The following is a 16,854-nucleotide window of genomic DNA, read 5'->3' as shown; positions in this document are numbered from 1 at the left end:
GACAGGTTTCCCCCCCTGCCATGGCACTGTACCTGCACTGGTAGCGCACCCCGACGATCCGGGCCTGGCAGTTGCAGCAGGAGATCAACCAGTCACAGGGGCTGCCCTCCACAGGGGGAGGTGCTGCTGCTGCAGCTGAGCTCTCAGCAAAGTCTGCAGGCTGACTGCTATGAACAAGCTTCTCATACAGCTTCTGCTCCAGCTTCTCGACAGTCTCCTTAACCACTTGTTCCCTGAACTAGAAAGAAATCGAAGTGGTCATGGGTGAGACCCACCTGCACGGTTTGGAAAGTCACGTTACGTTTTCTCAAGCCTCACAGCCCATAAGTCAGTAGTTCAGAACCCACCTCCCACACACCCAGCACATTCTACAGGAAATTAAACAAATACCCCATTCCAGAGGATTTTTATTTTAGAAAATACCAGCCCAGAGCTTTTAAAAAGGTAAGTTAAAAATCACATACTTGTGCTTACAACACTAAGGTTCTTCTTCCATAACCTTGCATGAAGGGAAGGAAACTCATCTCCAAAACAATTATCACAACTCCAAAACCCTTCTGAAGTCTCTACCATTAAATTCTGATTTGTCTATCAGAGATGTTTTAGACATAACCAGGAAATTTCCCTATCTTTAGTTTGTATAAAAAGGTGGCAAAGAAAGAAAGGAAACTCTAGAAAGAAAAGCTTAAAGATAAATGCACCTACTACTGTACACTGAACCTTTTAGTTTCAAGAACTCACTAGCTAATGAATTCTCAGTGATGGTATCAAACTGCTTCTCAGTGATGTTTATTAGCTATTCAAAACAAGTTAACAACCACATCTTAATTGTTGGTTATTGTCAGTGGCTTCCTGGAAGTATTTACTTGAAGTGAACAGTCAAGAAAAGCAAGGTCATTAAATGCTCCTGTGCTTGCAGTCACAGGAAACCATATCTATTGTCCTGCTGAAACTGGACAATCAAGAGTCTACAACAGCAACACTATTCCTATTCCATGGTCTGGAGTTCCTAGGGCTGTCTGGATTCTATCACAGGAGCAACTTAAAACTACACTCAAAACTAATCAAATGGATAAATCCACTTTTCACAAGGGGCACGGGTGAAGCTGTGCTGACAGCAACTGTGTTGAGATGTCTGGAGTTAGGCACCACAAGGAACTCTTCCACCCACAACTTCTCATGCATTTCTTTAGGAATATCAATACTTGTAAGACAATGCACTTACTGTTTCCAAGTAGCTTGTAAACCATTCTGGAGGATTTTCACTTGTGCTTCCTGTTTGTGTCTGATTTAACTTCTGCTGGGGGAAAACACCAAACCAAACAAACAAAAAAGCATGCAAAGTTGAAAAAAAATCCTCAACACAGCAAGTTAACAACTGAAATAGCTCTATATAAAAAAAAATTTTAAAGTTCTTCAGAAAACAGTGGAGAAGCAACACAATGTAACCACTGACATCTTCCTGAAAGATTTCTGCTCCATTGGCACTTGAGTGTAATTACACACCAAATCCAAAGTAGTCAAGTATACAAAAGTTATTAGAAGGCAATGAGGGCTTCAGGAGACCAATTACTTTGTTTAGCAAAATATTTAAGAATGGTCAACATGAAAGCATCTGTATTTCTACAACACCTGTATTTCTAAAGGCAGCATCAAACTATCCCCTTGAAAATTCACATTATTTGGTGAGCTTCAGTGGGTGCAGGGAGCTGAAAACAGAGACCAAGCTCTGAACTCAGTTTTGATGTATGGGTAAAGAGGATAATAAGCCCATAAAGTGAATTACACTTATTAATTGTTTTAATTAATACTTAATGCAGCTCTAGCTCCTACCTGAACAGTCACCTCCTTGTCATTTTTGATTTCTTCCTGTAATCCCTGAGCTAGCATGGAATAGCATAAAAGAGGTTTCTTCTCATCCTTCAGAAGCATCAGCTTTTCTGTCACAGTTTTTTCAGGTACTTGCAAAGCACAAGCAGGGTTTCTTTCATAGGCATTCATCTGAAGTTGATTTCCTTGTTTAACTGCAATCTAAATAACACATACACCACATTTTCCACTTTCAATCAGCATACAAAATCTGTAAAAATACAGCACTGCACTACATCAGAGAGAACAGGGAAAAGATGGGGAAAGACTAACAGACAAAAAGAAAACAGAGATGCCAAGGTAGAGTCAACTGATATTCTACTTCTTAAAGGTTACCAATATGCTTATTAAAAGGTTTATTACATGCCAAAGGATAATAATGCAGATATCCTACAGGAATTTTTCTACCTAAAATAAAGTGTTCACATGGGCCAGTAAATAACAGATTCTGTCCAGGAATTTATGATTATTTTCAAATTATCAGATTTTAAATCCAGACCTTGAGCAAAAAGTTCCAAAAGCTTTACTAATGTAAAACTGAAATGTAAAGGAATGCAATTTTATTTTGTCTACATAAAATTAACTGCTTCTAAAGTAACTAAGCACTGACACTAATAGAATTTTCAATGTTTTACTCTGGCAGTAGAGTCTGTATGACAAGATTTTTGAAGAGATCCACAGGAGTCCAGCATCTCCAAATATGGGATTACTCTTTGAGAAAGTCAGTCACTTAACCAAACAATTGCTGTTCAGGGTCCTGAATCACAACTGCCAATGCAACTAATTTACACAAATCAAGATTAGCTAGGATGGAAAAAAAAAAATTTAGTAAGACATTCAAGCTATTGCCCAAAGCTAGAAAACTGAGCTATTCAGATTTCCATGGGCCAGGGAACGCTGGTGTTTTCTCAGCAACATTAATTTTCATTGGAGAACAATGAATATATTGAAAAAGTCAGAGAGAGCATTTACCTTCAGAGCTTCTTCATATTCCTCTAAAGAAAAAGAGAAAAATGTGAATTTTCCCTATCTCAAACAGATACAAATTTAGCACAGAGTATTTAGGGAGTCTTACACCACAAGGAGTCTCCATTACCTTCTGTAAATTCTTTTAAAGTAGTGCTACTGAAAGAAAAAAATTGTATATACAGCAACAAGCACACCTCCTCACAGCTAAGAGCTGCAGCATTCCATTAATTTAGCCATATCCAATTTGTTCCTACAGATCAAAAACTCCTTCCTTTGGGAAGAATTCGATGCCCAATGATATATAAAATACAAAAATCAAAAAGCAAGCACTCTCAAGTGCTTCTCCAAAAACCACAAACAACAGTTGGGGTCTGTTTCTTGATTTCCCTTCAATAAAGCAGCAGCTCACCTTTGCTATTCACAGAGACCTGCAAAGAAAAATAACAGTGAGTGAGAGCCACAGCCACATTTTTGCAATTCTCTTAAAATTACCACACTTCCAGAATAAAAGCACTTTTATTTGGAGTTTCCAAAACACCACTCCAAATACAGATACTCATTTATCCATTCTGCACACAGAAGTTACCAATACAAGAAGCTATTTAATGCCTACAGCATTGCCTGATTCTGAACAGGGTTTAGTCAGTTTGACCAGTATTTCAAAGAGAGCTTTCACAGATGCATCTCTATATTTATATAAGATACAGGCTAGAAAATAAGGGGAGAATCTTTCCCTGAAAGGTTGCTGGGACCATCTTGACATTTCCCCTCAGGGGAAAAAAAAAAAAAACTACAGGGACTCCATCTCTGCAATTTAGTAGAGCCATAACCTAAGCAGTGGAACGTGGGGTTTGCAAAAGGTCTGTTGTGTCTAAGAGTTACATTTTCCCCTGAACCTCTAGACAAACAGAAAGAACACCAGAGGGTGAGGCTGTGCCAAGCAGGAAGTTACTCAACAAGGACAACTAAAAGTAACCAATTTGTTTTCTGAGTCAGTAATCTGCTTGGAGATTACAGCAATTGCATAAAGCAAGCAGAGGATTTGAGCACACCAGATCACTGAAGCAAACACATGCTAATGACAGGGGACCTACATTTTCCAGAGGAAGGAGTGTAGATTGAAGAGCCAGGGCTTTACCGTGGCTGCAAACACCAATAGTTACAACTAACTTATTCTCAGAAAAAGAAAAATCATGTTCCTCAACAGAAACATCCCTCCCTCAGAGCACACAGAACCACTGGCTGTTTCAATGGGGTGGGGAAAAGAAAGGCAGCAGCTTCTAAAAAAGTATTTTAAAATATGTATGCTGCATTAAGAGTAAAACCAGACTAACAGCTATTTTCTTATTAAAGGGACAAACCACCCCCATCCCCTGATCTGCATAACAGATGCTCCTGAAGGACCCACTACAAATTACTGTGAGGCAGAAAAGGTTCCCAGCAGTCATTTTCTGGTTGAGCTGTTGGGAGGGCAGGCTGGTAGGTATTTTACCTCATCATTGTCCTCATCAATGTATTTGATCTGAATGTTGTCCAGGTCAAATGAAACTTTAACCTGTAATGAAAAAAAATGAACACAAAACCACAATGAGACAGGACCACAGGTTAAACATGATTATTAATCAGGAGTAATACTATAACCCTCCCACCCCTCACTTCAGTTCCCCAGCTGAAGGAAAGACTGGTTTACAAAATCCATTCCACTGAAGTTGAACCACTCTCCCCGGTGCCTTCCCTCCAACAGTTACTGACTTTCCCTAATGTAAAGAATAAATTCATTTCTTTCACGTTGCACCTTCCCTGGTTAATGTTTACTCCAAAACAAACAATAATAACCTTCCCATTCTGAGAGGACAAGCTCAGGGTTAATAAACTCAGTCATAGTAAACACTGCCAAATGTGAAGGCTGAGGCCAACAGTCCCCAAACACTACCTTTTACATTGAAAAGCACCTGGAATGCAGCTCACACAGGTGATCAGCCTTTTTTTAGCCTATCAGAATTTGGAGGACAAAGTTGAGCAGCTATTTTGCATTTTACATTAGCAGGGCAGAGTGAACAGCACCAAATGAACCATAAATGAAGGCAGATGTTTCCATATGCTGGGCAAGTCTCCACAGCACAGTTTGTAGCAGGTACCTACACAAGCTGCATCTTTCCCAGCAGAAACTCTCTGAAAGACTTGACATGTTCTGGCAGCTCAGCCCTAACAGAACACCTCAGCTGACAGAGGCTGTTGGGACTTACACAGCACCACTGGAGCACAGGGACACAGCCAAACACATTCTGCAATGGACATGCTACTGCAGGCAGGCCCTTCCAGCAACATATCCCAAATTTTGGGACTGCAGTGAGAGAACAGACTCAGCTTATCAAGAAGAAACTGTGGTCTGTACCCACACTGTGTAGTACCACAGATTGTTCCCCTAAAACTCAAACTAGAATGAGAGATCGGGTTATCCCTTAGAAACACATCCAATAAAATAATAAAACATAGGAAAGACAGAGTTTATCTGATACTCTCTTCAAACAGTAATTCACACAACAGAGAGAACCCACGGTATTATCCTGGTTAGGGAAGCATTATTGTAATAGAACACCACACCTTGAACAAACACACCCTTGCTCTCAGACTACCTAAGATTAAGGGCAACACGGTGCTTACACACTAATCTGCTTCCAGCTTTGATGCAAGCAGGATTCTGACTGGCTCAGACATTCCTGCAGGGTCTACTGGCCACTAAGTACTTTAAGACTGAACCAGTGCCTCTTCCAGAGGACTGAAACACAACAAGTGAAGATGCTACATTTCAAGCTTTGAACTTGAGTAATTCACAAAGAGCCTCCTACACTCTGGAAAATGGTAGCTAGAAGAGCTGAAAGAGAGAAAATAAAATAGTGACAAAACCTCTTAAGGTACAACTTTAAAAGTAAGCTAAAAACCAGAACAGGTGTTACAGATTGAATAATAATTTAAAAAAAAAAAACACATTAGCTTCATAACAGCCAAGGGAATGCTTACAACTCAATTTTAGCCTCAGCCAGGAATTTTCACAAAACAGCCCTAAAAACAAACATCCAAACAAAAACTTTTGACTATACCAAGAGCATACACAGACCTTCATAAGCAACTGCCTACCCACACGTGGCCCAGTCAGACACTGTTCTGCCCAAACTGGCACACACAGAGCTCCTGGAAGCAAGGGGCCAAAAACGTATGAGTGATTCGGTACCCCAGAAAGCACAGACGCATCTTCAGAAAAGCAACAGACACGCGTTACCTCACAATAACTACTTCAATGAGTAAAAGAATGGCAGATAAGAGGAACAGAGTGTACTTTACAGAGGGGTACAAGGGCAAAACCAACCGTCCATACCTGTGGAAATGGGCAAAGAACACAACTAAAGCCACCTGCTCGCACAGGAAGAAAAAAGGGACCCATAAGAATCTTTTTCCGAAACAGGTTTTTCGGGTCACTCTAAGCACAAAGCAGGAGTTAAAGGCTAAAAGAAAACCCAAGATTGCAGCAGTACGAACCACCAGTGCTGAGAGCCTGGGAAACGGGGGACAGGGCTTTGGAAGGCGCGGGAGAAGATGCCGGGCCCTCGGAGAGCCGCTGGCACGGTCAGCATCTCACCGCGGCTGTGACCCCCCCTTCCCCACCTCCCGCGGCCGGGCCGCGCTCACCATGGCCTCCACATCGGCCCACGTCGTGTGCGCCGGGTCCGACACGACGAAGCTGCGGGTGTCGCCGCGGCAGGAGACGCGGAGGGTCACCGGGGGCTCCATCGCGCGCTCCCGCGGGCCCAGGGGCAGCGCCGGCCGCCGGCCCGACCAGCCCAACATGGCGGCCCGAAGGGTGGTCGGCCCCCCCACGCCCTCCGCGCAGCGCTATTGGCTGTCCCGCCTGTCACTCATCCTGCTCGCCAACCCGGTTGGCCGGAGGGGCGGGGCCTGGCGCCGCGGAACCACAACAATAAACACAGCCGGGCACGCGCGCGCAGCAACAACACGCACCCGCGCCTGCGCCGCCGCGCCTGCTGCGCGCGCCGCCGAAATCCGACGGCGGGGGGTCGGGCGGAAGCGCCAGACCCAATCAGACGCGGCCGGCCCTACCCGGCCCCGCCCCCCGCGGCGGAAGGAGCCTATAAGAGGGCGCTGCGCAGCCAAGTGCCCGCGCTGCCGGAGCTGATTGGCTGCGCGTGGAGCGGTGGAAAGGGCGCGAAATGCGGCGCTCGGGGCGGCGCTGAGGGACGGGACCGGGACCGGGACTGTCACCGTCACCGTCACCGTCGGGCTGGCACAACTGCACCGGCCCCGCCTGGGCCCCGGCGGCCGTGAAAGCCACCATTCGTGCCCCCCGTGCGGGCGGCCGGAGCGAGTGCAGGGAGCTGGGTGCTGGGACGCTTCGCATCGGCCTGCGGACTGCAAGGGCCCCCCGGCCCGCCAGCTGCCGCTGCGGTAAGCTCGTATGGTTTCTTTTTGTTTTCAGGTACTTGCGGCGTCTGATTCGGGGTCTCACCTCTGTTGAAAGAATCTTAGATGATGCAGGACATATACTGCTTCAGGCCTGCTTGCACAATCCAGCCTGTGTGCTGGACGGCAGGGACCTGTGTTCTCCAGCAGCAGATCTGTGTCCTTGAGCAGCAGATATCAGAAAGCTGCATAGAGGAAAACAGGGAAGGAGGTTGTTATCCAGAGTGTGAGAAACCAGAAGATGGGGGGACCTGGAAATGTGCCTTTGCTTGTAGAGCCAATAAAGTTATAGATATAGTGTGTGAAAGTAAATGTAACCAGTAGAAAGTTAGAATAGAGAATGTGAACCCTGTAGGACCCTTGATAATGTGTGTATTTTTGGAATAAAGGAGAACATTGACTGTACCTCGATGAGGATGTGTCTTTGACTCTCGAGCTCATTTTTTGCACACCTCTGCCGGCTCCTGTAGGTAGGCCCAGGGTCCTTTGCATAAGCACCTCTGCCGTCTCCTCTGCATCCTTTTCCACCTAGAACGCCCCCTTTTTCCGCTGTTTTGTGCTCTGCGCCCAGAGTTTCCACTGAAAGCCGCAGTAAACCCCTTCCGGTCTCTCCTTTAGCTACAGGACACTTGAGAGGCTTTAACTGCCAGCGTTCAGAGTAAGAACTCGTAAACTCTTACTCAAGAAGCAGTAGTGAAGTATTTGATACCATTCCCCAAGTTGGAGAGAGCCATGCGGGAGGAGGTGGTCACGGGATGCAGTAGAGCAGAAACAAAGCTGATTATTATTTATTTATTTTCTCTAGACTGTTTTTGGACCTGAGGGATGGACTTCTCAGTGGTTACTGTTGGCCACGTGCAAAATGTGCTTTCAGCTATGCAGAAGAACTTGGAGTGCCCCATATGGTATGCCCAGCAGTAATACCAGTATGGTTAAGGAGTGGTTTGGGGTTTTATTTCCCCCCCCCCTTTCTTTGCAATTGGTTTGTCAGTTCAACGACTTATGAGAAATCAAAGGGATTCTTGTGAAGACTGTGTGTGTTGATGTTTTGTAAGGCTGAAGTGACAAAGTGTAAGACAGAACGTGTGTTTTGCTTTTATGTTCTAGTAAATTTTGTTTTTCTCTTACAAACTGAATATGTCAGTCCTCTATTCAGAGAGGGGAAAAACATTATCTGATTGGATTAGAGTATTGTTTGTAAAGCAGTGTGGATCTTTGCCCTTTGTCTCTGAAAAGCCAGTGAGGTCTGTAGTTCAGCAAACAAATGCTGAAATAGCAAAGGTTCTGCTTAGAGGATGGATCCCTACAGTGTCTGTAGCTTCTTTTTTCATTCTGTTTCCATTTTTCTTTTTGTAGCTTGGATGTGGTGCAAGAGCCAGTTTCAACAAAATGTGATCACATATTCTGCAGGTAGGTTTGAAGAGTGCAATACTTAATCAGTCTGTTTTTAATTTCCATGTATACTTCTTCAGTTCTTGTCCTGTATTTATACTGTGTTTTGGGAACTTCTTGTGTAGCTACTTTAGAGGAAAAATCAGTTTTAAGAAAAATAATCTCCTCCTTTTGTTTCCATCAAGACTATTATTTTTTCCTAGGTTCTGCATGTTCAAACTTCTCAGCAAAAAGAAAAAAGGTGTGATACAGTGTCCTCTGTGTAAGACTGAAGTTACCAAGAGGTGGGAAACCTGTCTTTGTAAGGGGACTTGAGAATGAGAGGTTTGAGCTGTGAGGAAAGGCTAACAGTTGTCTTAAAATGTCTCAGCATAAGACTAAAATAAAGAAGAAAAGGTGGTTATTAAATAAACTTTCTATGTCTAAAGGAGTAACTAATACCTTACCTCAGTGTAAGCTTTTTCCAAGTGATTGCAGAGATAACAAATGTTTGTGCTGTATTAGTGTTCAATCATTACAACTCTACTAAACCTACCTGGGGAAAAATATGAAATGTTCACTTTTGTGATAGTTTTAATTCAATGGCAGTGGTTGTTTGGGGGAACTGTGTTATTATTCCTTGGCAACAACTTCTCATTGTCTCATCTTAAACTTTAGAGTTTTACCCCTTGTTTTGTTCAGCCTAAATTCTAAGAGAAGTATTTACAGTCATTTGTCTTAAAACAACTCGAGTTCTGATATTGTTTCAGAAGCCTGAAAGAAAATTCCAGATTTAAGCAACTAATTGAAGGATTGTTGGAAACTATCCATGCTTTTGAGCTTGACACTGGAGTGAAGTGTAAGTGGTGTGAATGTGTGCCCCCAACTTTTTTTTTCAATAAGGTTTTGACGTTTATATCATAATTGCTAAAAGGTATCCCATTTAATGTGCAATACTAAATATGGGAAGAAGTATCAAAAGGTTTTTTTCTTGGGTGTAGAAGCATAAGTTCCATTAAATTTCCAAGATATTTTTAAAAAACCTCCTAAACAGTTTTACTGTGTGTTTGATGACTCCACCCAATCTTATGTTCAGTTTCTGAAAGGTGGCTGAACGTGTATCAAATGTTTAATCTGTAATTGGAAGGTAAAGTTCTGCTCTTGATTATGCCCAGCCTTGCAGCTTTAACTTGTTAAACAATCTCAGAGCCTGAATTAGCAGATGCTGTAGCCATGTATGTTAACCTGTCTTGTTCAGATAGATCCTTTGGGAATCCAAATTTATTCTTTTTAGTACTAAGTGCCTTGTAAAGGGTATTGGCAAGTCAGAGATGTGCCTGTTTATATTTTAATAGACAAGACATTCTGGCTGGGGGCAGATGGTGGTCACTGACTTTTGTTTGGGGGGGGGTTTTGTTATTGTGCTGTGAAAGATACTTTGTTTTCAAATTCTTAACTTGCTCAGCCATTCTAAAATCAGTAGTGTTAGATCCTGTTCTTGCTAGGTTATCTATGTAAGCAAAATTGGTTGAAAAAATTAGTTGGCAAGATCAAGATTTTACTTAAAGTTTTAAGAAAACTCAGAAAAAACAATCAGACTAATAATTCAACAAGATTTCTTTCTTTGTTAATTGTACTGCAGCCATATATGCACTAAGTGCACAGGGTCTGTGCAAGGCTATCTCATTAATATATAAAGCTGTGTCATACTCAGTGTGAAAATTATTTTTTTTTTCCCCCCCCATTAACATTTTTCAGTTTTAAAGAGTCACCACATTCATAAAACACCCACAGAAGCCACTGCTGCTGAGCTCCTGTGTAAAGAAAGTTCTGTCATTCAAAGTAAGGGCTTCAGAAACAGGAGAAAAAGTGCTAAAGAAAATGGGCAAGAAAACACCACCTTGGTAATTGTTTTTTCCCATTTTGTTTTCCTGGGTTGTTTAGAAGTTTATTTGGAATGTATATAGATGCAAATACATAAATTAATGAGGTAGCAGATTGTGGGTTGCTCTGAGATTGCTGTTTGACCTGAATAATACTCTGGTCAGGGCCATTTACATATTTTTGTCTTTCTAACCTACTTGAAAAAGACATTTGCATAAAGAACCTGAACTTATAGATGATATTTCCATATCACAGTCTGTTGCTGAAACTGGGCTTGAAAAGTTGTCTGTCCTGCTTGTTTCATGAGGCTGTCTAACTATTTGTAGGGGGTTTATTTTTTTTAGTGGTGAGATTATGTCTTGGGATACTTAAGGCATTACTCAGCTTGGGGTGATTGTTCTGTGTGTGTGACTGTTTTGGTTCTCACCTGCTTGATGCTGAACAGAATGTTGGATAATACAGAATGTAAGATCAAACTGTTAATGTTTTGATCTGTCAAATGCATGATAATTGTTTCTATTGACACATTCCATTACTGATATCAATATAACAAACTACTTGTGTATTTTTGCATAGAGGCCACCAGTTCATATGACAGAGTACTTCTATCAGCCCTTCCTGCTGTGGTTTAAATAATTACAAGTGAGGGTTTTTAAAATAGCCTGCTGTTATAAATAACTTCATTTCTGTTCTCCTGTCAGCAGGAAACTACTGGGAATACTCAGCTTACAGATACCAGGGCCAAAAGGTGTCACCTCAGAAACAACCCCCAGAAATGTGGCTCTCAGAAAGGGGTTTATGTGGAGCTGGGTAAGATCTGTTGTAGATCCACACGAGTTGATCTTATGTAAAATGCAGTAGCAGCTGTTTCATGTATAAATTTAGAAATTACACACTAATTTTTAGCTAAATAACTCCTGGTAGCTCTCTGTTACCAGTCACTGTATTTAAACAGAATTTTATGCTGGAGGCATGTTGATATTTCTACACAGAAATCATTATAATTAGGTGAAATACTTTATGATTGAACTTGATTTCATCCGATAAAAGTTGAAAGCATCTACCTCTAAGAAGAACTAGGTGTGCATGTGATGATAAACACTGACTCTAGCAAGTCACCTTTCTCTGAATCATTCCAACCAGAGTAACAGCTGATTTGTTTTCAGGTTCTGAATCATCTGAAGAGTTTTTTAAACAGGCAAGCAAAACTGGGTAAGTGAAGGTGATTAAGGAATTCATATCTTCTAAAGACAATAGTTCAGTGTTCTCATTGCTGTGTTTTAGTTCCTTAGCATAGGACTGGTAGAATTCTTAAACTGACAAGTGATTTTCAACTTTGAGGGCATTGGGGTAGAATGGGTAGCTGAATTTTAACACTTTGTCATATTTTGTACTTTAAATGGTTTTCTAAATGTTTTGTTGCTTATGTAGACATTAGTCCTTCAACAGAAAAATAGGTACTGTGCTTTAGAAAGTAAGTGTTAAATTCAGGAATGTGAGAGGGGATCTCTTAAAGATGTGGCCTGAAACTCTGAAGGGATCTAGTTGTGGTGAGTATCAATTATGCAGCCTGACTTCCCCAAGAACTATTTCAGAGAGCAAAAAGGTGAAAATAAGTATAATCTTCTGTTCTGTCTGTTGTGGCTTTCTCTGTAGTAAAAGTAGATATCCTTTCCCAACAGGTTTGAAGACAAAGCTGCAGTTCAGATTTCTTCTCAAGAAAAGCTAGAAGAACCTGAGAGTGTTGAGAAGGGGAATGAAAATTCCTGCAATGCACGACCTGACAAGCTGTGTGCCAAAGAAATAACACTACCAAATGTCATAGGTGTGTCTGTTATTTTGGTGACAAAGATGGCTTAAGCTTGAAAGAAGCACCACAAGTTAATATTTTTATTTCACATTACTAAATATATCTAGATAGATAGATATAAATATAGTTGCAGTCTTGTATGTTGTAGTCCTGCTGATGCCTACGTGACACTGTAATACAAGACTGTTCTGGTTGACTAGATACTTAAAATGTGCATATTTTGTGCACAGGAACAGAAAGGAAAAAAGTAACTTGATCAAAATGCAAAATTTAATTATTCTATGTAAGCCATATTATCCCTTATAGTACAAACAGAGAGCACTGTCTGGTAATTCATATAGGAAGTTAGAAGAACATATGTAATATCTTCCTGCTTTTCTCTAGAGGGAGATGTGTGCAGTCTAATATTCTGGTTTGGGGGGGAAATAAGAACTGTTCTTTTAAAACAAAGTAGCCATCAAGCTTGTTACTGTGTTTGTGTGTGTAAAACAGGGCTTAATAATTTACAATTCTTATAAATCTAACAGGTGAAAGTGATTTCTCGAAGGAAGGCTTGAGCAAGAAAAGCACTCAGAGCATCACTGAATGTGCCAAACCTGACCAAGTGAATATGACTGAATGCCAGAGTTCTCCCTTAAATGTTCTTGCTGCAGATCTACCTCCAGAGCAGTGTGACAGAGTAGGTAATTCCAGTCCCACAGTGAACAGGGGCACATCATTCTTCAAGAACACAGAAGAAACGGATGAAGAGCAGACTCAGTACAAGAGTAAAAACAAAGAGTTTGACTTAAAAGGTAGTTCAGGGAGCAGGCTGGATAAAAGCGAGGAAATGGATACTGGTTTACAAAGTGAGGAAGCTGTGGAGGTGTGTGAACCTGAGAATGACTCTTTCCATGGCAAAGAACTTCCTCAGGAGAAGCTACTTCAGCCAGAGAAGACACTTCCCTCTGCCACCTTGGATCGAGTCTCCAGGAAGAGACTGAAGCGAAGCATTCGGAAAGTCAATGAATGGTTTTCAAAAAGCAACAAGATTCTGTCTTCCAGTTCTTCCCCGGATGATTCTGCTGGAGGAACTGATGTTTCAGGTGAGGGAGATGCATGTTCATCAGATAAAGAATCCTGTATTTCAGAAAATACTGACCCTGTGGTAGATTCCATGGAAATTGCAGTGGTTGAAAGAAACAAGAGATGGTCAAAGCAAACAGCAGATAGCATCAAAGACAAAATATTTGGAAAAACCTACAGAAGAGAGAGGAAATCAAATCGCCCTTCTACCTCCAGAGACATTTTATCTACTACAAAAAAGAAAGATGTGGCTGCTGATAAGTGCTTGAACAATTCCAGCAGAGACAGACCCAAAAGAAAAAGGAAGACTGCCTGTGTCCTGCAACCTGAGGATTTCATCAAGAAAAAAGATACAGAAGAGGCAGATGGAGGCCCTCAAAGTGTGAGCAGATGCCTTGGAGATGCTGGAAAGAAAAGATGTGATGGAAGTGTTGCTGTTAATGAGAGTCACCTCTCTCAGAATAGAGTGGATAATACACTAACAGAACATGAAGAAGGAGGAGGGGCCAGATGGAAAAAAGCTACTGAAAAGGTGACTGGCAAGCAGTGTGATGAGGAGCTAAAAATGTGTGTCAGTGATCAGAAAAGCACTAAAAAAAGTTCTGCAGCAAAAAGATGCAGGCGTTCCACTAGAACCATGTGTGCTCTACAGTTAGCAGTGGATAGAAACTCTGTTTCCCCTGATCCAACTGAGCCCCAGATTGATAGCTATCCAAGCAGTGGAGAGCCCAGGAGAGCTGATTCTGAGCAAAACCAAGTGAGGCGCAGCAGGAGGCTTCAGTTACTTTCTGAAGAAATGAAAGAAATGACAAAAGAAACAGGAAAAGGAGTAATAGCAAAGGGAGCACGAAAGAATGGCAGTGATGGTGGAGGAGCTGTCTTTGGAGACCAAAAGAATGTGGCAACTCAGGCAGCTGAATGCAAAGACCTGCGTGAGCCTCAGGATATGTTGAGCTCTGCGGGAGTCACTAATCTGAAGGGAGGTGATCTGGAAGCAAATGAAATGCAGGTTAGTCTAAAGAGTTTATCTGACACTGCAGAAACTGGAAAAAGTCTCTTCAATCCTGCATCTTCGTGTCAGCCTCCAAACTGTGGTTCCTTTACACCTTATGCAGGTTCTCAAGACAGTGAAATACAAGGTAGCCCTCTCCTCCTGCAGCCTCCTTCAGTGCCTGCTGTGCAAACTGCTTCCCATCAGACTGAAGAGGTGACTGAATCACTTACTGCCTTTCCACAGGAATGTGGGCATGATTCACAAAGTGTTCCAGGGGACTTCAGAACTGAGAAGTTGCCCGTGGCTAAAACTGTTTCGGAATCGACCAAGGAAGCAGAAGACAGTGAATTAGACACACAGTACCTGCGAAATATATTTAGGCATTCGAAACGCTTGTCCTTCAGCCTTTTTGGGGCTCCCAGGCAGACCTGTGCAGTAGAAGATCCTGGTTCTGAAACTTTAAATCCATCACGTGCTGCTCAGGTAGAAAAGAAGTATAGCAAACATTTACAACCAGAAAACTTGCAAGAAGAGAGAGCAGCTGCTGAAAGCTTGAGAAGGGTTTGTGAGAAAGAGAAGCTTGAGGTCTGTGAGTCTGCCTGTGTTGATGATGTGACTTGCACAGGAGAACACAGCCATGCTGTTCCACAGGCTGCAAAGGAAGGGACTCTGACATCAGTGAGAACAGAGACTGCTGGGACTGAGGCCAAAAACCAATCACTAAAAGGACAGCAGGGCAATGAAAAGCCTGTGTCAACTGCCATAGGGATAGAAAGTGAGTTGAGACAGAGTCCAATCAGAAGTAATAGAAGCCAAAGTGATCAGAGTGACATAGAAGAGCATGATTCCAAACAAACCAATGAGATAGGCTTCACTTCAGAAAGCAGTCTGGAAGGAAAGACCAAAGTTGTTGATGACAAAGAACCAGTTCTACATTTTCTATCCGGATCGATGATTTGTCCTGCAGGTTCTCAGCAAGGTCCTGCTGAATTCATTAGGAAAAAAAGTAGCAAAAGCGAAGGAAAACTAATAAAGGGGGATGAAGAACAAGCAACCCAAAGTGGTAGCACAGCAATGGCTGAGGGTGTAGTTGCAGAGGCTCTTAGAGGGAACAGTGATTTTACAGGTTTGTCTGAAACCCCTGATGGCTTACTGGGCTCTGATGCTGATATTGAAGAGAACACCAGCTTTTGTGAAACTGATAGGAGAGAGAAATCTGCGGTGTTTGCAAAAGGAAGCAACAATGCCCTGGGAAAAGAACCTCACAGCAGAAATGTTGGTTCTAAGCCAAGATCTCGAGGTATTCAAAAGTCTCGAAGACGAGCACGGAAACTGCCATCTTCGGACGAAGAATCCTGTGAGGATGAAGACCTGCCATGTTTTCAGACATTAGTACTTGGCAAATCAGTAAGCACACCTCTGCAGACTGATAAACAAGTGACACCTGTGGTAGAGTCTTCAACTAGTCCCAACACGTCGCCTCACAGTGGAAGTAATGGTGACAATATTATGCAGAAAATTCCCGAAGTTGCCCAAGGCAATGTGTGTGTTTCACCAAGCCAGGAGTCAGAATGCTCTGTCAACTTATTTTCTTCCCAGTCCATGTCTGAAGAATCAGTTAATGGAGCACAAGAGCTGGAGAAACTTTTGCTGCAAGTTGATGAATCCAAACAAGTGACCGGCGTGAATGAGAGCAAGGAAACTTTTCAGAGTTGTAATGGAAGGCTGAAGAGGACCAAAACTGGCTTCAAAGATGAATACCAAGAAGACCCAAACATGGGAGCAAACCTAGGTACAAACCAAGATTTTCATCTTTGCAGCTGTGTTTGTAATGTCATTACACACGGGGTTTTTGGTGTTTGCATGGGAACTTTGTTCTGTATTTATGAGGTGCTTGCTCTCCAAAGGAATGTGTCAGTTAAACAATCAAACAAAAAGCCCTCAGTGGTTTATTTCCTGAAAATTATGTTCTTCCAGTCTTCTTTGTTCAGAGCACAAATGGATAGGCTGACACTAGAGGCTGTCTGATGGGACATTAATTTTTGAGGGATATTGCAATGTGATACTTGCATTGTCAGCAAAATTTCATACAGCCCACCTGAGCTTTTCACCCACATGAGATGTTTGTTGAAATTGGCTGTAGAATTTTGTGGCAAATATTATGACATTTTTATGGCTTTCATAAATGTTTAGGACTCTCTTATCACTGTTGACACACTGAGTTCTGTTTACTTTGCCATGTGTGTGACATGGTATTCTTTGAAATGTTCACTTAGAGTAAATCTGTGCTTCTCATTTCAATATTTTCAAAACTTGTTGCTTTAGCATTATAGTTAGTAGTTCTCTAAAAGATCTGTGTAGTAAGGGATTATATATAATGTTGATTAGTTAGTTGTATCTTGGTGGCTTTTTTTTT

General features: G+C 42.0%; 2 protein-coding genes across 5 annotated transcripts in view; one reads left to right on the top strand and one right to left on the bottom strand.

Annotated features, from left to right (window-relative positions):
- The window catches only part of NBR1 (NBR1, autophagy cargo receptor), a 17,482-nt gene extending 10,805 nt beyond the window's left edge, over positions 1-6,677 (bottom strand). The window contains exons 1-7 of one of the 4 annotated variants that reach the window (XM_027664903.1): positions 6,526-6,677; positions 4,331-4,393; positions 3,248-3,266; positions 2,842-2,864; positions 1,834-2,031; positions 1,226-1,300; positions 33-238 (exon numbers count right to left, since the gene is read on the bottom strand). In XM_027664903.1, the coding sequence (XP_027520704.1) occupies positions 33-238; positions 1,226-1,300; positions 1,834-2,031; positions 2,842-2,864; positions 3,248-3,266; positions 4,331-4,393; positions 6,526-6,627 (686 nt within the window). In that variant the 5' untranslated portion in view covers positions 6,628-6,677. Of the gene's footprint in view, positions 1-32; positions 239-1,225; positions 1,301-1,833; positions 2,032-2,841; positions 2,865-3,247; positions 3,267-4,330; positions 4,394-4,528; positions 4,617-6,525 lie in introns of those variants that run through there. The other 3 variants (XM_027664901.1, XM_027664902.1, XM_027664904.1) reach the window with 3 other exon arrangements.
- A 392-nt stretch (positions 6,678-7,069) lies between these two features.
- BRCA1 (BRCA1, DNA repair associated) overlaps positions 7,070-16,854 on the top strand; it is a 19,034-nt gene continuing 9,249 nt past the window's right edge. Inside the window, exons 1-10 of the mRNA XM_027664863.1 lie at positions 7,070-7,299; positions 8,120-8,219; positions 8,671-8,724; positions 8,910-8,990; positions 9,456-9,544; positions 10,444-10,589; positions 11,271-11,379; positions 11,736-11,781; positions 12,252-12,394; positions 12,907-16,286. Coding sequence (XP_027520664.1) covers positions 8,140-8,219; positions 8,671-8,724; positions 8,910-8,990; positions 9,456-9,544; positions 10,444-10,589; positions 11,271-11,379; positions 11,736-11,781; positions 12,252-12,394; positions 12,907-16,286 — 4,128 coding nt within the window. The 5' untranslated portion in view covers positions 7,070-7,299; positions 8,120-8,139. The remainder of the gene's footprint in view (positions 7,300-8,119; positions 8,220-8,670; positions 8,725-8,909; positions 8,991-9,455; positions 9,545-10,443; positions 10,590-11,270; positions 11,380-11,735; positions 11,782-12,251; positions 12,395-12,906; positions 16,287-16,854) is intronic.

Source organism: Corapipo altera, unplaced genomic scaffold, assembly GCF_003945725.1.
Source record: "Corapipo altera isolate COAL_440 unplaced genomic scaffold, ASM394572v1 142, whole genome shotgun sequence".
Classification (NCBI taxonomy): domain Eukaryota; kingdom Metazoa; phylum Chordata; class Aves; order Passeriformes; family Pipridae; genus Corapipo; species Corapipo altera.
Note: the sequence above shows the minus strand (reverse complement) of the source record. Positions and strands in the feature narration are given on the sequence as shown.